Raw genomic sequence first — 26,283 nt, forward strand, 5'->3', positions numbered from 1 at the left:
TCGCCTTCATCCCTGTGCTTACTTTTCCCGTAAATTTTCATCTGCCGAGATGAATTATGATGTGGGTAACCGGGAATTGTTGGCTATAAAGGATGCACTCGGGGAGTGGAGACACTGGCTTGAGGGGGCTAAGTTTGTGGTCTCGATTCTCACCGACCATAAGAATCTGGCATATTTAGAGTCAGCGAAGTGGCTCAATGCCAGGCAAGCACGATGGGCTTTGTTTTTTGCTCGCTTTAATTTTTTGATAACATATCGCCCTGGGTCAAAAAACATCAAGGCTGATGCGCTCTCGCTAAGTTTTGCTCCAGTCCAAGAGACCACAGAGGAGCCATTGCCCATTGTGTCCCCATCATGTATTAAAGTGGGCATTACCCAGGACCTCTTGTCATTAGTCCTTAGAGCACAGGAGCAGGCTCCTCCAGACCTTCCGGTAGGTCTCTTGTTTGTGCCTCCTAGGTTAAGACAGCGAGTGTTCCTGGAATTCCATGCCAAGAGGTCGGCAGGGCATCTGGGTATTGCCAGAACTCGGGAGTTGCTGTCTAGGGCGGTGTGGTGGCCCTCGGTGGCTAGGGATGTGGATCAGTGGGTTCGGGCATGTGACGTTTGTGCCCGAAATAAAACTCCTAGAGGGGTTCCTGTCGGCCCATTACATCCACTCTCTATTCCATCTAAGCCATGGACCCACATTTCCATAGATTTTGTGGTGGACTTGCCCAAATCCTCGGGGATGACAGCCATTTGGGTTGTCGTTGACAGGTTTTCGAAGATGGCGCATTTCGTTCCACTGGTTGGGTTGCCATCGGCCAGACGCCTGTATGAGTTATTTATGCAGCATGTTGTGCGCCTCCACGGGTTGCCACTTGATGTGGTCTCTGACCGTGGATCCCAGTTTGTGGCCAAATTCTGGAGGGCATTTTGTTCTGATCTCCAGATTTCTGTGAGCTTGTCGTCAGGCTACCATCCACAGTCTAATGGGCAGACTGAGAGGGTGAACCAGTCCTTGGAGCAGTTCCTCAGGTGTTATGTCTCCAAGTGTCATACTGACTGGGTTGCTCATCTATCCATGGCGGAGTTTGCCTATAACAACACGGCTCACTCTGCTACAGGGATCTCTCCCTTCCTTTGTGTTTATGGGCATCATCCTAGGCCAATTCTTTTGACCCCCTGGATTCCACGCCTGGTGGTTCCTCTGTGGTTTCGGCCCTTTGGGGTATTTGGAGGAAAGTTAAGAAAGCCCTTGTGTCTGTGTCATTAGTGACCAAAAGGGTTTTTGATAAGCGGAGAAGACCCTGCAGCTTTAAATTAGGAGACTTCGTCTGGTTGTCCACCAAGAATTTGAAGTTGAGACAGCCATCTCATAAGTTAGGCCCCCGGTTCATCGGCCCTTATAAGATCACCAGGGTTATCAATCCGGTGGTATTTCAGTTAGATCTGCCTCGTTCATTGGGTATCAATAAAACATTTCATTGTTCCCTTTTAAAACTGGCGGTTAGTAATCCTTCTTCCAGTGGAAGACCTTCTCCTCTTCTGATACGGGGTCAGAGGGAGTTTGTGGTTGAAAGGGTTCTTGACTCCAAGATGGTTCGGGGTCGGCTGTCATTTTTGGTGCACTGGAAGGGGTATGGCCCGGAGGAGCGGTCGTGGGTGCGCAGTTGTGATCTTCATGCCCCCAGACTGATGCGCTCTTTCTTCTTGCAGTTCCCCGATAAACCCGGTGGTAGGGGTTCTGTGACCCCTCGTCAGAGGGGGGGTACTGTTAGGATCTGCTGTTCTGTACTGCCACATTGCCATGGCAACCGGGAGGCAAGTGTTAGCGAAGTAACCTGAGCGCAGCTGATACTCCGGTCCGGGTTTTTACTGTGTAGTGGTTACAGGCTCTGTGCACGGCAGGGAATCCGGTGCTGGTTTTGTGCTCACAGTCTGTGAGGTCTGAGTGGGGCGTGGACAGCACCTGCTATATAAACCATCCTCTCAGGCTAGGCAAATGCTGCTGAATCTTTGTTTGTTAGTCAGTTCCAGAGAGTTAGCTAGTACTGTGTGACTTTGTATTTACTTGTTGCTTACTGCGAATAGGCCTTGGGATTCGGTACTTCATTCTGCCAATCCGGACCTAGCAGTAAGACTGGAGTCAGTTGTTTAACCTGCTGGGGTTCTTTTGCTATTCTGTGAACCCAGCAGGTTTGCGGCTGTACTCTCAGACCTGCTTGTTTAATCCTCCCTCACTGTGCAGGGCGTCCAGGTGTCAGTTTAGTGGCAGTAAGCTGAACCTGTGCCCTGCAAGTGGGGGTTAGGATTGTGGATACTCTCCTTGTGTCTATATTTCTATCTCTGACTCTGACCAAGGAGTTTATTCCCACACCCGTTGGTAACCCTTTGGGGTTTTTCCTGTTGCTCTTAGCAACATCATTTTGGGTGCTCCACATGTTAAATCACTACATCTCGCTTCATTGTCCGCTCTATTCCATCTGAGCATTCCTGACACTAGGGAGACACCCAATTCCTGAGCCTTTGGGCTTCCCCGTTTATTTTGTGTTTATTAGTTATTCCATCACCTCCTGTGTATGTTGTGTTATACTGTCTGTGAGTTCGTTTTGCCTCGCATCCCTCTCTGTTCATACACCGATATACTCCTGTTAGCACTGGTGTGCGTAACAATATCTTTATACCAGTGGAGAAGAAGAAATCCCCCAAGTGCTCGTAAACCCGGCGCCGCCCGCCACTCATCGGCGGGACCCAGCGTATTCCGCTTTCGTCATCCAGCGGCGCCCGCCGGTGCCATGGAAACCAACGGCGCCGGCACTCCCCGCGTGACATGCTGTAATGGAAATCAAAACAAAGTGCTACTACTATGTTTACAGAAACCACCACCGATATCCATTGAAAGCCATATTAGACAGGCCGACTAGATACACATACAGAGACTAGAGAACACTTCGTACGATCCTGCGATGAATGTATAACTTCAATTATAGCTTAAGAGTGTGTGTGTGTGTGTGTGTGTGTGTGTGTGTGTGTGTGTGTGTGTGTATCTGTGAGTGAATGGGTTTATATGGATAAAACATTAATATTGGGTAAAAGTGAGTGCCTATTGAAATTGCTCCTAATTCAAAGGACCACATACTGAGGTGCTACAGATTGTCTTGGGTGTAAAATAAAGAAAGTCAAAGGAAAAGGTAAAAAGAGGAATGAAAGTGAATTAAGAAGCAGGAAGGGGAAAAAATAAAAAGTAGAAAATGGAAAAAGGTGGAGGAGTGTTGTAAAGTGCAATAAGACAATAAAAGGATCCTGCGGTCTGGCTAAGTGGCTGACGGACAAGTGAAATATAACATTATTGAAAAAAACTGTAGGAGATAGAAAGGAGTGAACAGAAGATAAAAACTACAATGGTGTAGCGAAGGATGCCCTGGGTACCAAGACGAAGATTTAAGAGTTGGAGGACCTGGACTAATGGAAGCCAGCTCCTATTTAACACTAGATTTTAGCTAATTATTCTCTTTTCTTAACGTCCTGGATTACATAAGATCTTAGCCGAATCTTGGTTTCATGCAATACGGTCCTCTGTCTTAGGTGGAGTTCTTTGTTCCATACCTATCTTGGATCATACTATTCACTTATGCAGGAACAGATTCCAAGGCATTATTTAATTTAAACCTTGTGGGTTAATGGTGCCCAACTTGTAGATCCATTTGGCCTCGATACATAACAATTTCTTTTCCTGGTCTCCGCTTCTTATGGATTTGGCCACATGGTCGATTATGATATGTTTAAACTCATTGATGGTATGTCCTTTTTCAGCTAAGTGTCTCGCTACTGGTTGGTCTGAGGGCTTTCCAGATAGTGCCTGTTTTATAGCTGACCTATGAAGGGCCATCCTTTTTCTTGCTGTTCTAATCGATTTACCAACGTAATAGAGATTGCATGGATATATTACAAGGTATATAATGTACGAGGAGGTGCATGTTAAAACATGCTGGATCTTGAATGAGGTGTCATTGTGAGGGTGTTTTAATTTAGAACCTGTTAGCATGTGGCTGCATGTAGTGCATTTTGGGCACTTGTAGCAACCTGTTGGCCTGGTAAGGAACCCTCTAGGGCGTTCTGTATGTAATCTGAAGCCCGTGACGTCTGTGTGAACCACAACATCTTTGTTGTTGCGACCCCTGGTAAAACAAGGCATGGGGCGCCGGTTTTTAAACGTGGGTAAAGACTTGTCCGTGGTGACTATGGGCCATAAGGCCCTTGAGGCCCGGGGGACAACCGCACTTGCAGTATTGTGTTTTGACTTTAGTCATCATTAGGCTGTCCCTAGGCATTTGTAGTACTTCCTTCTTATGTTGTTGTAGTAATTTTCGGTCGTAACCGCGTTGAAGAAACTTGTTAATCAATTTGTCCAGTTCATCCTCCAATGTTGATTGGTCACTTATTATCCTTGAAACTCTAATCATTTGGGACCGAGGGAGCCCCCTTACAAGCCCCCTGGGGTGATGGCTATTGGCCTTTAGTATGGTGTTTTGATCTGTCGGCTTGACATAAAGTCCTGTTTGCAATTTGTCACTGATAACGGACACACTGACGTCCAAGTAGTTGATCTTATCCTTACTAGTTTATTGAGTGAACTTAATCGGGTAGTCTCGTGCATTGGCTGAGGTCATCAAATGATCATAGGATTCTTGAGATCCTGTCCATAATATAAACAAGTCGTCTATATAACGAGTATATAGAAGAATTTGACTGGCTATTGTTGGATTTTGAAAAAATACAGCTTGTTCTTCTTTAAACATATACACATTAGCAAAGGAAAGGGGAGACACTGCTCCCCATTGCACACCCTGTTCTTTGTCTGAAAAAGCGACCGTCAATCAAGAAGAAGTTCCTAGTTAGAATCAATTCCAATAATTGGAGGAACAACCCATGATCCAGGGAGTCCATTTTCTCTGTTATCAGGAACTCTTCCATAGCTGAAAGTCCCTCCCTATGGGGAATGCTGGTATAAAGACTACTTACGTCAATTACACAAAGTAGGGTGCCCGTGGGGACTGTTTCAATGGATCACAGGTGTTGTAGAAAGCAAGTGGTGTCTTTGATGAAATGTTTCTGTTTTACTATCATTGGTTGCAGGATCTTATCCAGAAAGATGGAAATTGGCTAATAGATGGAATCTCTAGCTGAGATAATTGGGCGCCCTGGTGGGCGCTCCAAGTTTTTATGTATTTTTGGTACAGTAAAGAATAATGGGACTACCAGAAAGTCCTGTGTTAAAGCCTTCAATAGGTTAGAAGATATCAGTCCTTCTGCACACGCCGTTTTCATAATGGAATCTACCTCCAATTTATAGGTGGTTGTGGGGTCATATAGTAGTTCTTCGTAGATTTGTGTATCCGAGAGCTGTCGGTGAGCTTCTTGCAAGTAGTCTGTGAGATTCACAACTACTATGCTGCCCCCCTTATCGGCGGGGTGGATAATGACATCTTTGTAGGTCCCCAGGTCCTTTAATGCTTTTTGCTCCAATCTTGACAAATTGTGTTTAATGCTTGTTTTCACTTTGTCAAATTTGGAAACAGATTCCTCCATCAACTGGATATACGTTTTTATCGATGAATTGGCTGAGGGGGGATCAAACGTAGATGTATTTTGGGACCTAATAAATTCTTGCTGGACCACCGGCTGGTTCAAAGATGGAGGAGCGGTAGGTTGCGTTTGAAAATATTCTTGAAGTCTGAGCTTTCTGGCAAAGCGGTGAGTATCCACTTGCCATGTAAACTCATCAAACAGTGGTTGGTACAAACGACAAGCCTTTTTCCAATACTGACAATTCGTGTACCGTGAAGACTCTGTCTGATAAATTATAAATTAATGATTTCTTCTTGTTGAGGACCCACTGGTTCCTCGTACATTGACCGCCCCTGCGGGTGGGCGTCCTCGCCTGCCTTTTTCTTTTCCAGCTGAAACAGCCAGAGGTGTCCCCAAAGGGACACTTGATGTACTCGAGGGGCCTTCACTTTCCTGTTGTGTAGCATCGTTGTCGCTGTTAGATGTAGCGGATAAAAGACTTTGGGCTTCCCTTCTCTTTCGCCAGCTGTGCTTGGCCCGTGCATTATAGGGTTTGTGTTCCCCAGGTTCTCCTCCCATTAGCCAGCGGTAGACATGGTTTTAGTCATAATCATCTTTGACCGTTTGATGTTTATTTCTTTTGAACATAATAAGGTCTCTGCGGTAGTTGTCACACTGGACCTGTAATTTGGCAAGCCAATCATGATGTATGTCATTCTGCAAGGTGTGCAGATGCTCCGTCTCCATTTGGTTAATTTTGCCCCGGGTGGTCGCAAGTTCTTTCCCAGCTTCTTCCACCACGAGGAGCATCAAGTCCAGGCTGCATTTATTAAGGATACCAATCCATTTCCTGCAGAACTCTGGATTGAACCGGCCGATGGTCGGAACATTGCGTACCCTGAACCCTCTAGGCACCATCCTCTCTCTATGATAGTCAGAGAGGGAAATGCTGTGTAAAAGGAAGTCGATTTCCCGGCATTTGAGTTTCATGAGCTGGTGGTAGATATCCTCGGCCATGCCCACCTTTTCGGTGTAATAGAGTTGTTCTTTGAAACGGAGCCGTTCTGCATCATCGTCCGTAAAACTGTGGAGTTCCCCCAGCGTCGAGGACATACCTCTGCTGCCTAGATCAACTTCTTGGTTGGAACCTGAGGACATCGTGTTGCAAGTGATAGATAAAAACACTAGTGGTCCAGTGTGGGTGGTGGGTGTGCAAAAAGCATGTGGGAAAAACTTCACCTTTGGCAAAAGCTGATGATTAAAGATGATAAGGAAAGGGTGCCTTGTCCCAGGATGGCACAATGTGGTAGTGACCCAAACGTCCAAATGGAGCAGAGGCATAACTAGGGTTTTTGGAGCCCAGGGCAAGATCAATAATGGCGCCCCCCCCCCCCCCCCCAAAAAAAAAAAAAAGAAAGAAAAGAAAGGAAAGTATGTGCACACGCCACCGGTGTCACTGTATAGAAAGATGTCAGGGTATGTATGTATAGATGTAGGTGCAGTGGTCAAAGTGGAGTTTTTGAAGGGGGAATGAAAAAGTGTAGGTCGGGCGTGGTCACTCAAAAGGGGCGTGTCCTTCAGTGTAGTAGGACCCCTTATACTATCTAGTACTGGTGCCCCTTTCACATTATAGCACGCGGTATGAGCCGAAATTCACATTATAGCACACGGTATGAGCCGAAATTCACATTATAGCACACAGTATGAGCAGAAATTCACATTTTAGCACATGGTATGAGCCAAAATTCACATTATAGCACACAGTATGAGCCCAAATTCACATTACAGAACACAGTATGAACCGGAATTCACATTTTAGCACATGTATGAGCCAAAATTCACATTATAGCACACAGAATGAGCGGAAATTCACATTATAGCACACGGTATGAGCCAAAATTCACGTTATAGAGGGGAGCCTACCCCCTTAATTAACAAGGCCTGTGGGGCACTGTAGTGAGGCGAGCTTACCCCTTTAATTAACTAATCCTGTGGGGCACTGTGGTGAGGGGAGCCTACCCCCTTAATTGACTAATTGCAGAGTTTAGCAGCAGAAGGGTTGCAGCGGTTTCTCACCCCAAGCTGCGGCGCTTCTGCCACCTCTGACACTCCACATCCTCGGCGCCACCCAGGATGCAGAGCACCGCACCGGGGATGCACCCTTTTCAGTGTGGTCTGCTGCGCTCCGAAGGGGGATCTTCTCTCCTGTTGCAGGTTCCTGATGTGCGCCATCCTCCCCGCTGTTCCGTGCCGTCTTCTTTAAGCCAGATGGGGTCTTCTGCAGGTCCTTGCTCCGGTAAGCGGGTGTCCTCCGCGATGCCAGTGCTCCCGTCACTGGTCAGTCTCCTCCCTTGCTGCAGGGTCCCCTGAAGGTAGGATGTCCTTCCCTGGTCCTGCAGCTGGCTGGACTCCTCCTCTTCTGCAACGTCTACTCCACTCAGCATGGACGGCTCTGGTCACAGGCGCAGGCAGCTCCTACATGGCGTTGGTCCTCTCCTGGTCCTGTGACTCGCTCCCTCACATCTCTTCAGCTAACGCAAAGGTCTACGCTCCTCCTCCAGTCATCGGTGAGTCCTCCAGGGCTCCTTCCTATGTGTTGCTGCTGTTTGCTAATTAAAAAATATATATATACTTGTGGAGAAGTGCCGCCACTTCGACCAAAATATATATGCGCACACACACACATAAAACACACACATGCCAGTGAGGGTGGGTGTCCTGCTGCCTGGCCCCTGCTACACTGAGGTTCCAGTGTTTGCTGCCAGGGGCAAATGCAGGATTTGTGAGGGGGGGTTTCCGCGCACACATGTTTGTGTGAGTGTTATCACCCACATGCCTCTCACATGTGTACAATTTTACAATGCCTTCTATAAAACACTATACGGTCGGATTTACTAATGCTTACTGCGAAGGAAAGCATTAGTACCGTTTACCACAGAGGCCATTTACTGAGGCATGTGTATTGAACCGCAGGAGCTGTGTGGCCGAGCCGGGCGGGGGGGACAGCCAGAAGCAGCAGCATTATGCCAGATATCGGCAGCCGAGGGTGCATACTTGAGGCAGCTGGATATGATAAAAAAATTGATGTTTTGTGCGCTTGTGACTAATATAGCTGCTCAGATGAATAGGATAGACAATGGCAAAAAAATTGAGCGCTCAATTTTTTTGCCAGCAGCTGGATATTCAACAATGCTGAAAGCCTCTGGAGCCCGCACCCCCCGTAGCTGCAGTACACCGGCAGAGGACACCCGTCCCCCGAACCCTGTGTAGCCCAAAGCTGGAGATCGGCAGCATGTTGAACGCGGAAGCAGAAGCCGCTTGTTGCCGGTCAACATGCTGCCGATCTCTGGCTTTGGGCTCCGCACGTGCCTTACATCCCGCACCCTCGGCTGCTGATATCCGGCATGCTGCCCCTGCTGCTGGCTTTCCACCCGCCCAGCTCGGCCACCCAGCTGGATGGTTAGTGAGAACGGCATCTCAGTGCCCGTGGTTTAATACATATCCCTCTTCAGTAAATGGCCTCTGTGGTAAATGGCACTAATGCTTACACACACACACTGGGCTGCAAAAATTGACACACACACTCACACTGTCCTCCCCCCCCCCCTGCTCACCTGCACCTCCGACTCGGAGGCTCTGAGAGCTTGTCAGCTGCTGTTGATGGGCCACACGCTGAGGGTGCAGGGAGCCATTCTCTCAGTGGCCGCACTCCGGGGGCTGTGTCGCACTCGAAGTCCTCATCCCTCCTCCGCAATCCACACACACACGCACACTCTCTAACAGGCCTGTTCCCGTGTAGCCCCGCCCACCCCAGTTCCACCTGGCTCCGCCCCCTTTTCAGCTAGGACCAGGATACGGACACTGCAGGGGGAGGCTTCTAGCTGCTGCTACCTGAACAGTGTGACAGGCACAGTAGCCAGGGGAGACAGGGAGAGCGGGTAGCGCCAAAACCATGTTGCATGGGGCGGGCCATGCAGGTGCCGGTGGCGTGGTGCCCCCCTCTGCTGGGGCTGCCACGGCGCCCAGAGCACGTGCCTTGCTCGCCCCATGCTAGTTACGCTCTGAAATGGCCGACACAAACACCTGGCCCATCTAGGAGTGGCACTGCAGTGTCAGGCAGGATGGCACTTGAAAAAAATAGTCCCCAAACAGCACATGATGCAAAGAAAAATGAAAGAAAAAAGAGGTGCAAGATGTAATTGTCCTTGGGTCCTCCCACCCACCCTTATGTTGTATAAACAGGATATGCACACTTTAACAAACCCATCATTTCAGCGACAGGGTCTGCCACACAACTGTGACTGAAATGACTGGTTGGTTTGGGCCCCCACCAAAAAAGAAGCAATCAATCTCTCCTTGCACAAACTGGCTCTACAGAGGCAAGATGTCCACCTAATCATCATCCTCCGATTCCTCACCCCTTTCACTGTGTACATCCCCCTCCTCACAGATTATTAATTTGTCCCCACTGGAATCCACCATCTCAGGTCCCTGTGTACTTTCTGGAGGCAATTGCTGGTGAATGTCTCCACGGAGGAATTGATTATAATTCATTTTGATGAACATCATCTTCTCCACATTTTCTGGAAGTAACCTTATACGCCGATTGCTGACAAGGTGAGCGGCTGCACTAAACACTCTTTCGGAGTACACACTGGAGGGGGGGCAACTTAGGTAAAATAAAGCCAGTTTCTGCAAGGGCCTCCAAATTGCCTCTTTTTCCTGCCAGTATACGTACGGACTGTCTGATGTGCCTACTTGGATGCGGTCACTCATATAATCCTCCACCATTCTTTCAATGGTGACAGAATCATATACAGTGACAGTAGACGACATGTCAGTAATCGTTGGCAGGTCCTTCAGTCCGGACCAGATGTCAGCACTCGCTCCAGACTGCCCTGCATCACCGCCAGCGGGTGGGCTCGGAATTCTTAGCCTTTTCCTCGCAGCCCCAGTTGCGGGAGAAAGTGAAGGAGGAGCTGTTGACGGGTCACGTTCCGCTTGACTTGACAATTTTCTCACCAGCAGGTCTTTGAACCTCTGCAGACTTGTGTCTGCCGGAAAGAGAGATACAACGTAGGTTTTAAATCTAGGATCGAGCACGGTGGCCAAAATGTAGTGCTCTGATTTCAACAGATTGACCACCCATGAATCCTGGTTAAGCGAATTAAGGGCTCCATCCACAAGTCCCACATACCTAGCGGAATCGCTCTGTTTCAGCTCCTCCTTCAATGTCTCCAGCTTCTTCTGCAAAAGCCTGATGAGGGGAATGACCTGACTCAGGCTGGCAGTGTCTGAACTGACTTCACGTGTGACAAGTTCAAAGGGTTGCAGAACCTTGCACAACATTGAAATCATTCTCCACTGCGCTTGAGTCAGGTGCATTCCCCCCTCCTTTGCCTATATCGTAGGCAGATGTATAGGCTTGAATGGCCTTTTGCTGCTCCTCCATCCTCTGAAGCATATAGAAGGTTGAATTCCACCTCATTACCAACTCTTGCTTCAGATGATGGCAGGGCAGGTTCAGGACTGTTTGCTGGTGCTCCAGTCTTCGGCACGCGGTGGCTGAATGCCGAAAGTGGCCCGCAATTCTTCGGGCCACCGACAGCATCTCTTGCACGCCCCTGTCGTTTTTTAAATAATTCTGCACCACCAAATTCAATTTATGTGCAAAACATGGGACGTGCTGGAATTTGCCCAGATGTAATGAACGCACAATATTGCTGGTGTTGTCCGATGTCACAAATCCCCAGGAGAGTCCAATTGGGGTAAGCCATTCAGCGATGATGTTCCTCAGTTTCCGTAAGAGGTTGTCAGCTGTGTGCCTCTTATGGAAAGTGGTGATACAAAGCGTAGCCTGCCTAGGAACGAGTTGGCATTTGCGAGATGCTGCTACTGGTGCCGCCGCTGCTGTTCTTGCTGCAGGAGGCAATACATCTACCCAGTGGGCTGTCACAGTCATATAGTCCTGAGTCTGCCCTGCTCCACTTGTCCACATGTCCGTGGTTAAGTGGACATTGGGTAATACTGCATTTTTCATGACACTGGTGACTCTTTTCTGACGTCTGTGTACATTTTCGGTATCGCCTGCCTAGAGAAATGGAACCTAGATGGTATTTGGCACCGGGGACACAGTACCTCAATCAAGTCTGTAGTTGCCTGTGAATTAACGGTGGATACCGGAAACACGTTTCTCACCACCCAGGCTGCCAAGGCCTGAGTTATCCGCTTTGCAGCATGATTACTGCTGTGATATTTCATCTTCCTCGCAAAGGACTGTTGAACAGTCCATTGCTTACTGGAAGTAGTACAAGTGGTCTTCCGACTTCCCCTCTGGGATGACGATCGACTCCCAGCAGCAACAACAGCAGCGTCAGCAGCAGGAGGCGTAACACTCAAGGATGCATCGGAGGAATCCCAGGCAGGAGAGGACTTGTCAGACTTGACAGTGACATGGCCTGCAGGACTATTGGCTTTCCTGTGTAAGGAGGAAATTGACACTGAGGGAGTTGGTGGTGTGGTTTGCAGGAGCTTGGTTACAAGAGGAAGGGATTTAGTGGTCAGTGGACTGCTTCCGCTGTCATACAAAGTTTTTGAATTTGTCAATGACTTCTGATGAATGCGCTCCAGGTGACGTATAAGGGAGGATGTTCCGAGGTGGTAAACGTCCTTACCGCTACTTATTATAGCTTGAAAAAGGCAACACACGGCTTGACACCTGTTGTCCGCATGTGTGTTAAAATAATTCCACACCAAAGAGGTGATTTTTTTTGTTATTTGACCAGGCATGTCAATGGCCATATTCATCCCACGGACAACAGGTGTCTCTCCGGGTGCCTGACTTAAACAAACCACCTCACCATCAGAATCCTCCTTGTCAATCTCCTCCTCAGCGCCAGCAACACCCATATCCTCATCCTGGTGTACTTCAATAGTGACATCTTCAATTTGACTGGACTGCGGGTGCTCCTTCCAGCACTTGCAGGCGGCGTGCAAATGGTGGAAGGCGCCACTTCTTCCCGTCCAGTGTTGGGAAGGTCAGGCATCGCAGCCGACACAATTGGACTCTCCTTGGGGATTTGTGATTTAGAAGAACGCACAGTTCTTTGCTGAGCTTTTGCCAGCTTAAGTCTTTTCATTTTTCTAGCGAGAGGATGAGTGCTTCCATCCTCATGTGAAGCTGAACCACTAGCCATGAACATAGGCCAGGGCCTCAGCCGTTCCTTGCCACTCCATGTCGTAAATGGCATATTGGCAAGTTTACGCTTCGCCTCAGACGCTTTTAATTTTGATTTTTGGGTCATTTTACTGAACTTTTGTTTTTTGGATTTTACATGCTCTCTACTATGAAATTGGGAATCGGCCTTGGCAAACGACGTTGATGGCATTTTATCGTCTCGGCCATGACTAGTGGCAGCAGCTTCAGCACGAGGTGGAAGTGTATCTTGATCTTTCCCTATTTTACCCTCCACATTTTTGTTCTCCATTTTTTAATGTGTGGAATTATATGCCAGTATCAATAGCAATGGCCTACTACTATATATACTGCGCACAACTGAAATGCACCACAGGTATGGATGGATAGTATACTTGACGATACAGAGGTAGGTAGAGCAGTGGCCTTCTGTACAGTACTGCTATATATTATATACTGGTGGTCAGCAAACTGTGCAAAACTGAAATGCACCACAGGTATGGATGGATAGTATACTTGATGACACAGAGGTAGGTAGAGCAGTGGCCTTCTGTACCGTACTGCTATATATTATATACCGGTGGTCAGCAAAATTATGCACTGTACTCTTACTATATACTACAATGCAGCACAGATATGGAGCGTTTTTCAGGCAGAGAACGTATAATACTGGTGTTCACTGGTCACTGGTCAGCAAAACTCTGCACTGTACTCCTCCTATATAATACTGGTGGTCCCCAGTCCCCCCAATAAAGCAGTCTGAGCACAGATATATGCAGCACACTGAGCACAGATATGGAGCGTTTTTCAGGCAGAGAACGTATAATACTGGTGGTCACTGGTCAGCAAAACTCTGCACTGTACTCCTCCTATATAATACTGGTGGTCCCCAGTCCCCACAATAAAGCAGTGAGCACAGATATATGCAGCACACTGAGCACAGATATGGAGCGTTTTTCAGGCAGAGATCGTATAATACTGGTGATCACTGGTCACGGGTCAGCAAAACTCTGCACTGTACTCCTCCTATATAATACTGGTGGTCCCCAGTCCCCACAATAAAGCAGTGTGAGCACAGATATATGCAGCACACTGAGCACAGATATGGAGCATTTTTCAGGCAGAGAACGTATAATACTGGTGTTCACTGGTCACTGGTCAGCAAAACTCTGCACTGTACTCCTCCTATATAATACTGGTGGTCCCCAGTCCCCACAATAAAGCAGTGTGAGCACAGATATATGCAGCACACTGAGCACAGATATGGAGCGTTTTTCAGGCAGAGAACGTATAATACTGGTGGTCACTGGTCAGCAAAATTCTGCACTGTACTCCTCCTATATAATACTGCTGGTCCCCAGTCCCCACAATAAAGCAGTGGGCACAGCTATTTGCAGCCCCCTGAACAAAACTGAGAGGACGCCAGCCACGTCCTCTCACTATCATTTCCAATGCACGAGTGAATAATGGCGGCTACGCGCGGCTCCTTATATAGAATCCGAATCTCGCGAGAATCCGACAGCAGGATGATGATGTTCGGGCGCGCTCGGGTTAACCGAGCAAGGCGGGAGGATCCGAGTATGCCTCGGAACCGTGTAAAATGGGTGAAGTTCGGGGGGGTTCGGATTCCGAGGAACCGAACCCGCTCATCACTAATATTTGGTAAATGTAACTGGAAGACATTGACTGCGAATTCTGGATACTTGGTCAACGTGACTGAAATACTTGGACTGCAAACTTTGGATACTTGGAAAACATGACTGAAATACTTGAACCGTGGACTCTGAATACTTGGTAACTGAGCAAAGAACCAAAGGAATCACCTGCATCACCTGATAGACCATGGCTTGTTCCTGGCAAGCTGGCAGTCGCAGGTGGGGTGCCGGTACCGACCTCGGAACCAGAATACAGAGGATAGCAAAGTATCATGCTGGAAAGTGAAGCAGGAGATTTCCAGGGACTCAGAGCGGCAAGTATCAATGCTGTCTGCGGGAGCACAGAGCTGAAGCGCCTTCTAGAAAAAGCAACATAAAGCATTAGCAGTGTCTGATTCAAATTCAACCTTTCTTAAAAGGGGAAACAGACTGGGATTGGCTGAGAAACCACAGAGGGCACTGCTATTGGTTACACTGCATGCATTGGTCTCCAACATGGTGGCTCCCATAACTGCAGACACACAAGGAAGCACTCCCATTCCCTGTGGAGTCCCCGATCTTGGGGTCCAGATCTCACACCAGCTGACTCTGCCAGACACATTGCAACCTCTTACAATGAGTGGGACCCTGCCACATGCGGCCGCAGCTCAGCCATGACCCAAACAGGAAGACCCACGACCAGGACCAATGGTAAGACTGCAGACCCTGTGATCAGTTTTTAACATTGTCCAATTATTGGCCCGATTAGCTGATTAACATTTAAATCAGGCTGATAATTAAACATTGTATTACCATGACTGATCAGTAATTATCGGCCATGCTGAAGTGTTCCTACATGTCCAATTGATCAGATTATTGGTCGGCCACATCTGGTGTGTACTGTATGCACTGCTGCAGCCGACTGCCTGACAGTTCCCCTTTTCCTTCACAGAGGAGGAATGGGAAAATGTTTCATGTCCAGGGAAGTAACCCTGTTATTGTGTGGCCATACACCATAAAATATCTCACAGTGTTTGGCCAACATATATCAGCTTGCCAGATAAAATGTCAGATGGTCTTGACAGACACTTTATCTGACAGGTTATGCCGAGTATTACTGTCTGTACAGTATGTTCTGACAACTGACTTGCAGAGATATCTTCCAATAGTTGTAGATAGGATTTGTTGGTTCTCCTGACAACTGGCACGGTTGAAGGTTCCAATATCAAATTGCAGCATACCCTCCCACTGATCAGCTGGTAAGGCATGCTGGGACTTGTGGTTTCACAACAGCTAGAGAGCCACAAGTTTACCATGCCTGCACTGTACAATTTTTGCATATGTGGGTAAGGATAATGACTGAAAATTTAAATAAAAGGATGGACTACGAAAATAAGGCAGAGTATTTCTCACATCAACAAGTAAACAAACATAATTTCCTGTGTATTTAGGAGGCTTTTGAAGGTATTTTGTTTTGATTATATGCAAATGCAAGGGTCAGCTGTGTTTGCAGTTGCTATGGTGACAATTTTGCATGACGTGACTAGGAGGTAAAGATGTGATGTAGGAGAAGCCACAGCTGGACCAATGAATGGTTGTTAAAGAGATATTCTATGTCACATATATGTCTTTGTTGCAAGAAATTCATAACAATAACCCTTATGATTTTAGGAATTTTCCCGTAATGGAGACTGAACACTATATTTAGAGTTGTTGGAAATTGTCAACCATACAAAAAAATATTAATAAATAACACTTATACCAATACCAGAAACCTGTGATGCTCTATTTGCTGCAAACAGAATATTTTAAGGTAATGTTTAAGCCAACACATCATTCATGCCCTAAAGTCCTTAAACATTGCTTAACAGCATCATACTTTTTCTTCCATAAATATGTGCAAATTAACCACCAACATAGCGACTTTATTGAATACATCATGGCAATGCACACAAAGCGCATTGTGCCAAAAATAACGTTATAATAACTGAATGTGGAATATCCAATGCACGGTTTTCCCTGTGGCAAATTGTAGGCTCAGACCTATTCAATTAGGTCCTTTATCTGACGCACTTTTCCACCCAGCCTCTGGAACTGCAAGGAAAATTCCGTGTTAAGGCACCCTATTGGATTTAATGCACAGGAAACCTATAGGATGTACATTTTACATGAACTCTGTGCACAATGTACAAAGGTTTATGATGTGGGGAAATGGTGGACCTGGGTCCGACCGGGCCCCTCAATCAGAATAATGCCAGAGTAATTAGTACCCACCCCTCTTGGAGCCTCTGCATCTATCCCACATTTACTAGCCTTATATAATATTTCACATAATAATCTTTCTGCATCCAACCTATAGCTTTCATCTACTTGCTGTATATTTGATGCCACACCAGTGGCGGAACTAGCGAGCGGTGGGCCCAGGTGCGACAAAATGCTTTGGGCCACCCCCCCCCATCCCATCCATGTCCACCCCCTCACCCCTGGAGAGGACCTGGTGAGGGGGACCTACTCAGGGCCAGATAACTGGATACCTAGCAACAGTGTCGTCACTGTGTGCAAGAAACGGCATCGGAGCCTCCCCCCCTCCATGCAAAACAGGGGCAGTTCGCACCATATGCATGCAAAAAAAATAAGATTTTAAACCTACCAGTAAATCTTTTTCTCGTAGTCCGTAGAGGATGCTGGGGACTTCATAAGGACCATGGGGATAGACGGGCTCCACAGGAGACATGGTCACTTTAAAAAAGAAGACTTTAGATCTGGTGTGCACTGGCTCCTCCCTCTATGCCCCTCCTCCAGACCTCAGTTAGAGAAACTGTGCCCAGAGGAGACGGACAGCATGAGGAAAGGATTTTTGTTAATCTAAGGGCAAGATTCATACCAGCCACACCAATCACACCGTGTAACTTGTGATATACTACCCAGTTAACAGTATGAAAAAACGACATAGCATCAAACCAGGACCGATGAAACTATAACATAACCCTTATTTAAGCAATAACTATATACAAGTCTTGCAGAAGTAGTCCGCACCTGGGACGGGCGCCCAGCATCCTCTACGGACTACGAGAAAAAGATTTACCGGTAGGTTTAAAATCTTAATTTCTCTTACGTCCTAGAGGATGCTAGGGACTCCGTAAGGACCATGGGGATTATACCAAAGCTCCCAAACGGGCGGGAGAGTGCGGATGACTCTGCAGCACCGATTGAGCAAACAGGTGGTCCTCCTCAGCCAGGGTATCAAACTTATAGAACCTTGCAAAGGAGTTTGAACCCGACCAAGTAGCAACTCGCACAGCTGTAGCGCCGAGACCCCTCGACCAGCCGCCCAAGAAGAGCCCACTTTCCTAGTAGAATGGGCCTTGACCGATTTAGATAACGGCAATCCCGCCGTAGAATGCGCCTGCTGAATCGTGTTACAGATCCAGCGAGCAATAGTCTGCTTTGAAGCAGGGGCACCAAGTTTGTTGGTTGCATACATGACAAACAGTGCTTCTGTTTTTCTGACTGTAGCCATTCTGGCCACGTAAATTTTCAAAGCCCTGACCACATCAAGGGACTCGGGATCCTCCAAGTCACACGTAGCCACAGGCACCACAATAGGTTGGTTCATATGAAAGAATGAAACCACTTTTGGCAGGAATTGAGGACGGGTCCGCAATTCCGCTCTATCCATATGTAAAACCAGATAGGGGCTTTTATGTGATAAAGCCGCTAATTCCGACACTCGCCTAGCCGAAGCCAAGGCTAAAAACATGACCACCTTCCAAGTGAGATATTTCAACTCCCCCGTTTTAAGTGGTTCAAACCAGTGTGACTTAATGAAACTTAACACCACGTTAAGGTCCCAAGGCGCCACCGGAGGTACAAAAGGAGGCTGAATATGCAGTACTCCCTTCACAAAGGTTTGTACTTCAGGGAGAGAGAGGTCAATCCCTTTTGAAAGAAAATGGATAAGGCCGAAATCTGAACCTTAATAGATCTTAATTTTAGGCCCAAATTCACTCCAGTTTGCAGGAAGTGAAGGAAGCTGCCCAGATGGAATTCTTCCGTAGGAGCATTCCTCGCCTCACACCAAGAAACATATTTCCGCCATATACGGTGATAATGTTTAGATGTAACGTCCTTCCTAGCCTTTATTAGTGTAGGAATGACCTCATCCGGAATACCCTTATCCGCTAGGATCCGGCGGTAAGTCTTGGAATAGACAGGGCCCCTGTTGCAACAGGTACTGTCTTAGAGGTCACGGATCTTCTGTGAGCATTTGCTGCAGATCCGGATACCCGGTCCTTCGTGGCCAATCTGGAACAATGTTCTCACTCCTCTTTTTCTTACTATTCTCAACACCTTGGGTATGAGAGGAAGAATAGGAAATACATAGACCGACTGGAACACCCACGGTGTCACTAGGGCATCTACAGCTACTGCCTTGACCTGGTGCAATACCTCTTTAGCTTTTTGTTGAGGCGGGACGTCATCATGTCTATCTGCGGCAGTCCCCACTGACTTGCAATCTGTGTGAAGGCTTCCTAAAGAAGTCCCCTCTTGGATGCAGGTCGTGTTTGCTGAGGAAGTCTGCTTCTCAGTTGTCCACTCCCGGAATGAACTGCTGAAAATGTGCTTACATGATTTTACGCCCAGCGGAGAATCCTGGTGGTTTCTGCCATTTCCACTCTGCTCTTTGTGCCGCCTTGGCGATTTACATGAGCCACAGCAGTAATGTTGTCTGACTGGATCAGAACCGGTAGGTTGCGAAGCAATGTCTCCGCTTGCCGAAGGGCGTTGTATATGGCCCTCAGCTCCAGGATGTTGATTTGAATACAAGTTTTTTTAACTTGACCCAAAGACCTTGAAAGTTTCTTCCATGTGTGACTGCTCCCCAACCTCGGAGGCTCGCGTCCGTGGCTACCAGAACCCAGTCCTGGATGGCGAACCTGCGACCCTGCAGAAGGTGAGCACTCTGCAGCCACCATAGGAGAGACACACTGGCCCTAGGGGACAGGGTGACTAACTGATGCATCTGTAGATGTGATCCGGACCACTTGTCCCGTAGATCCCATTGGAAGGTCCTCGTATGGAACCTGCCGTAGGGAATGGCCCCGTAAGTTGCCATCATCTTTCCCAGGACCAGAGTGCAGTGATTCACTGACACCTGTTTTTGCTTTAATAGGTTTTTTACCATTAGTCATTAGTTCCTGGGCCTTCTCTATCGGAAGATAAACCCCTTTCAGGTCCGTATCCAGAATCATACCTAAGAAGGGCAGACGAGTCATAGGAACCAACTGTGACTTCAGGATATTGAGAATACAGCCGAGTTGCTGTGACACCTTCAGCGAAAGTGACACGCTGTTTAACAACTGCTCTTTTGATCTCGCTCTTATTAGGAGATCGTCCAAATATGGGATAATTGTGACTCCTTGCTTGCGTAGGAGCACCATCATTTCCGCCAATTACCCTGAAATTGGTAATGACAATACTGTACCGCAATTCTTAGGTACACCTGATGGGGTGGATAAATGGGAACATGAAGGTATGCAGCCTTTATGTCTAGATACACCATAAAAGCCCCCCCTTCCAGGCTGGCGATGATCGATCTGAACGATTCCACCTTGAATTTGAACCTTTTCAAGTATAGTTTCAGAGATTTTAATTTTAAAATAGGTCTGACCGAACCGTCCGGTTTTGGGACTACAGCCAATGTTGAGTAATATCTCCTTCCTTGTTGAAGGAGGGGAACCTTGAGCACCACCTGTTGGAGATACAATGTGTGAATTGTATTTAATATTATCTCCCTTTCTGGGGGAGAAGCCGGTAGGGCCGATAAGGAAAACCGTCGAGGAAGCACCTCTTCGAATTTCAGCTTGTAACCCTGAGAAACAATTTCTATTGCCCAGGGATCCACCTGTGAGTGAACTGTGAGTGATGTGCCTGAAGAGTCGAAGACGCGCTCCCACTGGGGCAGATTCCCTTAGCGGAGCCCCAGCGTCATGCGGTGGATTTTAGTAGAGGCCGGGGAGGACTTCTGTTCCTGGGAACTAGCTGTGCCCTGTGCCCTTACCTCTGGTGAGAAAGGACGCTCCTCGTACTTTCTTGTTTTTATAGACCGAAAGGACTGCATTTGATAATGTCGTGTTTCTTAGGCTGTGAGGGGGGTTCACTACGATATGCCGGCGGTCGGGCTGCCGGTGACAAGCATACCGGCGCTGGGAGCCCGACCGCCGGCTTACCGACAGTGTGGTGAGCGCAACTGAGCCCCTTGGGGGCTCGCTGCGCTCGCCACGCTACGGGCACGGTGGCGCGCTACATGCGCCACACTATTTTATTCTCCCTCCAGGGGGGTCGTGGACCCCCACGAGGGAGAATAAGTGTCGGTATGCCGGGTGTCGGGATCCCGGCGCCATTATACTGTGCGCCGGGATCCCGTCAGTCGGCATACAGAAGACCACCCTGTGAGGGAATATAAAGCAAAAGATCAGATTTACCAGCTATAGCTGTGGAGAACAGGTCCGAGAGCCCTTCTCCACACAATTCCTCACCCTTGTAAGGTAAACCTTCCATATGTCTCTTGTGTCAGTCAACCCTTCTGCACATGTACAGGCTCCTAAATTTCAGATGTGTATGTAAAACCATTGGGTTTACTTACAAATATGAATTACTGTAGGTCCTTATTTTTTGTCATTGAATCCATACATTTGTGACGGGTGGCACTCGAGGGCTTACTCAGCCGTTGCTATCACTTCAGCCTGTCTGGGACCAGAAGTGATGTCAGGATCCCTCCCTGCAAACGCATGGACACGTCTGCATTTTTCCAACACCTCCCTGAAAATGGTCAGTTGCCACCCAGAAACGTCCTCTTCCTGTCAATCTCCTTGCGAACGCCCGTGCGAATGGATCCATCGCACAAACCCATTCCTGAGCGTCGATCCGCTTTGTACCCATGCAACGTGCCTTCGCTTTGCTGTGAATACGCATGCGCAGTTCGGAACTGATCGCAGGCTGTGAAAAAACGCAGCCTACCGACCAGGTCTGAATTATCCCCATAGTTTTTATGCAGGATCAAATAGCTCAATGAGTAGGGTGTTTCATTAGAATGCAACAAGTAATAGGTTTGAATCCTAGGTATGGCAGTGTATAGAAACGTGTTGTTTAATGAACAACAAGGAGCTCTCAAGTTAAGTGCATGAATGTGGTATAAAGAGGATTTGTGTCCTAATCCATTTTCTTGCAGTGATCAGGGCCGGATTAACAATGGGGCAGATGGAGCTGCAGCTCCAGGCCCCCTATTGAAAATAGGCCCACAGGATCCAATGCAGTGTACCACTGATGACAGGAAAACAAATTCCTGTCACCACCAGCAGCTTAGCTCCCTCCTCTCCCGGCTGCCAAAGGTAGCTCCAGCCGACCTGCCGAACACCCCACTGTCGGTCTGACACTCTGCTGCCCAGGACCCGCCCACTCTCAGCCTCCGGACATGCCAAAGCTCCGCCGCCTTACCAGTGTAAAGCTACGTCCACACACCAGCTGAAGCCCAGCCACCACTGAAGCTCCATCCCCGGACCCCGACTAGTCTTAAGCTTTGTCCATGAAGCTCCGCTCCCGACCGATCGAAACTCCGCCTCCGGCCTACTGAAGCTCCGCCCCCGGCCCGCTGAAGCTCCTTTCCCAGGCCAGTCCAAAGCTTCAACCTTATACCAACCGAAGCTCCGCTGGCCTGTCAGCAATTGCTGCTCACTATTTCCTCTGCTTCCCGTGACTATCAGTAATCACTGATGAAAAAGGGGAAGGACCTTCACTGGAGAAATCGGCTTCTATTTATGAGGAGAGCTGGATGTTGTGAATTTTACAGCAGAGCGCGGTCATGCTACACGTGGTGAGGCGCAGAGCACACCGGCCCAGAAGTCTTCCCTTTCCCCCTATTTCTGTAAATTCTTTATGTCACTAAGTTTATCTGTCTCTGTGTGTCAGTAAGGGCTGTCTGTCAGTAAGTGATCTGTGTTAGTAAGTTTATCTTTGTCTGTGTCAGTAAATAGTGTCAGTCAGTTAGTCTCATGTCAATAAGTGTTGACGCTGTCTGCCATAATGTGTAAAAAGAGCGACTCTCCTGCCATAATGTGTAAAAAAGGGCGACTCTCCTGCCGTAATGTGTAAAAAGGGGCGACTCTCCTGCCGTAATGTGTAAAAAGGGCGACTCTGCTGCCGGAATGTGTAAAAAGGGGGACTCTGCTGCCGCAATGTGTAAAAAGGGCGACTCTGCTGTCGTAATGTGTAAAAAGGGTGACTCTGCTGCCATAATGTGTAAAAAGAGGGACTCTGCTGCCGTAATGTGTAAAAAGGGACGCTGTCTGCCGTAATGTGTACGAAGGGGACTCTGTTGCCGTAATGTGTAAAAAGGGGGACTCTCATGCCGTAATGTGTAAAAAGGGGATACTGCTGCCGTAATGTGTAAAAAGGGGCGACTCTCCTGCCGTAATGTGTAAAAAGGTCGACTCTGCTGCCGTAATGTGTAAAAAGGGGGACTCTGCTGCCGTAATGTGTAAAAAGGGTGACTCTGTTACCATAATGTGTAAAAAGGGGGACTCTGCTGCCGTAATGTGTAAAAAGGGACGCTGTCTGCCGTAATGTGTACGAAGGGGACTCTATTGCCGTAATGTGTAAAAAAGGTGATTCTGCTGCTGTAATGTGTAAAAAGGGGGACTCTGCTGCCGTAATGTGTAAAAAGGGACGCTGTCTGCCGTAATGTGTACGAAGGGGACTCTGTTGCCGTAATGTGTAAAAAGGGGGACTCTCCTGCCGTAATGTGTAAAAAGGGCGACTCTGCTGCCGTAATGTGTAAAAAGGGGGACTCTGCTGCCGTAATGTGCAAAAAGGGATGCTGTCTGCCGTAATGTGTACGAAGGGGACTCTGTTGCCGTAATGTGTAAAAAAGGTGATTCTGCTGCTGTAATGTGAAAAAAGGGGGACTCTGCTGTCGTAATGTGTAAAAAAGGGGACTCTGTTGCCGTAATGTATACAAAAGGTGGTTCTGCTGCTGTAATGTAAAAAAAAGGGACTCTACTAAGTGTCTACACATCTCTGCTCCCCTTTCCTCATTTGATCTGTATCGCTTCCATCTTTTCTGATCTTTCCACATCTGCTTTGTTTGCACAATTGTTGCTCCCATTTCCACCTGCTTTGTATGTTGATACAGTCACCTCAATGTACAAATGAGACACATGTGATACAGCCAAATATATTTATACTTTGCATCTGGATACCCTTACCTCTACACCCTGTTCTTGCATCCTCACCACTACACCCTGTCCCTGCATCCAGGGACTGTCACCCTTACACCCTGTCCATGCATGCATCCAGATACCATCATCCCTACATGCTGACCTTTCCAGAGGCCATCAACCCAACAGAGTGTCTCTTCATCCAGAGACCTGCTCACACCCATAGTAGCACCCAGTCTAGCAATCTCCTAGACTGCGTGTGCCTCAGTCTTAACTCAAACTGACCTGTGTCACACCCCCTGGCTGTGATGTCCTCTGTGTGTTGTGGTTGTAGGAGTTCTATATATCATAAGGCATTCACTGCAATGGAAGTCACTGTAATGATAGGTGTATTATATGGCAGTCAATGCAATGCTCTCTGTATTATAATTTGGTCACTGTAACTCTCGCTTCTTTCTGTGGCAGTCACTGTGATGCTCTCTGTATTATAATTTGGTCACTGTTACTCTTTTCTTTATGTGGCAGTCATAGGCCCTTCATAAATTTCAGCTCCAGGCCCATGTGGACCTTAATCTGGCACTGGCAGTTATCTATAAATGTGTGTGTGGGGGGAGGGCTGCATCAACTCTCTCTCTGTCGCAGGACACGAAGAAGTCTAGTTATGGCTCTGCAACGACATTCCGACTGCTGGGATGATAACCTCACCCCATACAAACATTGTAGCAATATGACATTATCCCGGGGTCAGAACAAATATTTAATCATAAGATGTAACTTAATTTCAACTGTGTATGAGAATTGGAAAAAAGAGTAAATAACTATAGCGACCTGCTGTATTTAAACGGAACAGACATATATATTATTAAGGCTACAGTTACTGATCAGAGACTCATCCCGTGCCGTGATACAGAAGACAAGAGAATGGAAGCCAGACCCAAGCTGAAGCAATATCATCTGCATGGGATGGATTCCACAGACTTCCTTAAATGTTATTTTGATGAAGGAAGTGTATTCAGAGATGAGTCGGTGGGGTTTGTTATGGAGACGCTGCACAACGCATTAGCAACAGGTGTGTACACAGGATGGATTGTAGCCTCATATATACAACAGAATTTTCTGAGTAGCAGAGCAATTAAATTGGTTTGCACAGTATATCTTTAATTAACATACAAAAATCCCTGAATTGTATAGCAGTATTGGGAGTGTTTGTATCAATATATACAGCACAAAGCAAATCATTAGGTGTTTAGAAAGTCATTGCCATAAGGTATATATGCTTCATATGCAATAAACAGATGCTTACTTGATGGAAATACCACAAGCTGTGATAAGAAATGTAGGCATGTTTTCCAATAGGAGTAAAGTGTTTATATTGCAATATTATAAACATCCATCATCTCCAAAGGCAATGGTAACGTGTATTGGGAGTATGGGAAGGTCACGGATAATGTAGAATGTTCCCCTTTCACCCTTGCTACTGTACGTGTGGTTTTATTTATTTCCCTGCTGAGTGTGATCACAAGAGTCATCTTTGGTTTTAATTATGTATTTAATTATGTATTTAAAATAACTGCTTAGGCTTTTAAGTACATAAAGCCTACACTGTATATTCATACCAGGGTTCATTTACTTACAATTTTTCTTTTGTTTCTTCATAAGTTGGAGGTTTCATAGACACTTCCACATGAGAGTGCTGACGACCTGTCTCTAAAATTAATATACAGGTTGAGTATCCCATATCCAAATATTCCGAAATACGGAATATTCCGAAATACGGACTTTTTTGAGTGAGAGTAAGATAGTGAAACCTTTGTTTTTTGATGGCTCAATGTACACAAATTTTGTTTAATACACAAAGTTATTAAATGTCCTTCAGGCTGTGTGTATAAGGTGTATATGTAACATAAATGCATTCTGTGCTTAGATTTAGGTCCCATCACCATGATATCTCATTATGGTATGCAATTATTCCAAAATACGGAAAAATCCCATATCCAAAATACCAAGCATTTTGGATAAGGGAGACTCAACCTGTATACACTACAGGCATCACAAGAGATGTGTGGAAGATGCGGGACACTCCTGGGTGTTACCCTGGGAAGGGGTGATACCAAAATGTTGACTCCTCTGAATTGACAGGAGCCGGGTGCTGTAGTGCGGAATTCTCCTGCAGCAACTGACTCCTGTAACTGGGAAAGAGATGTCATTGCAGACACAGGTATCTGGAGACAGTGATCTACCGGGGGGGACATCCCATTAAGCCACACCAATTTATCCAAGGCTATGCCCTTTCTTCGGTCAATCGCACCTTTAGCACATGAGGGGGTATTATTGGCTGCAATGGATGTCACCAACCCTGGTGTATGTGTGTGTATATATATATATATATATATATATATATATATATATATATATATAAATCCACAACAGAGGAGCACTCACCAGTCTATAAAGCAGTTTTTTCTTTATTTTCAACAGATCATGAAAGAGGGGGGTATGGTGAGTGCTCCTCTGTTGTGGATTTACATTGGAATTGATGGGTCATAAGTATCTATCATTATATGGAAGTCACCCCAGCAAATACCTAAAAGGCCAGAGTGTGGACTGCTTGGAAATTATATATATATATATATATATATATATATACACAGTAGTCAAAGTGGAAATTTTAAAGTGGGGGTATGCA

The 26,283-nt window shown here is 47.0% G+C and overlaps 1 protein-coding gene across 1 annotated transcript in view; it reads left to right on the forward strand.

Annotated features, from left to right (window-relative positions):
• The first annotated feature begins 8,032 nt into the window (after positions 1-8,032).
• Positions 8,033-26,283, forward strand: part of LOC134965346 (nicotinamide N-methyltransferase-like) — a 32,118-nt gene continuing 13,867 nt past the window's right edge. The window contains exons 1-2 of the mRNA XM_063941816.1: positions 8,033-8,120; positions 24,472-24,666. Of these exons, the coding sequence (XP_063797886.1) occupies positions 8,033-8,120; positions 24,472-24,666 (283 nt within the window). The remainder of the gene's footprint in view (positions 8,121-24,471; positions 24,667-26,283) is intronic.

Source organism: Pseudophryne corroboree, chromosome 10 (genome assembly GCF_028390025.1).
Source record: "Pseudophryne corroboree isolate aPseCor3 chromosome 10, aPseCor3.hap2, whole genome shotgun sequence".
Classification (NCBI taxonomy): Eukaryota; Metazoa; Chordata; class Amphibia; order Anura; family Myobatrachidae; genus Pseudophryne; species Pseudophryne corroboree.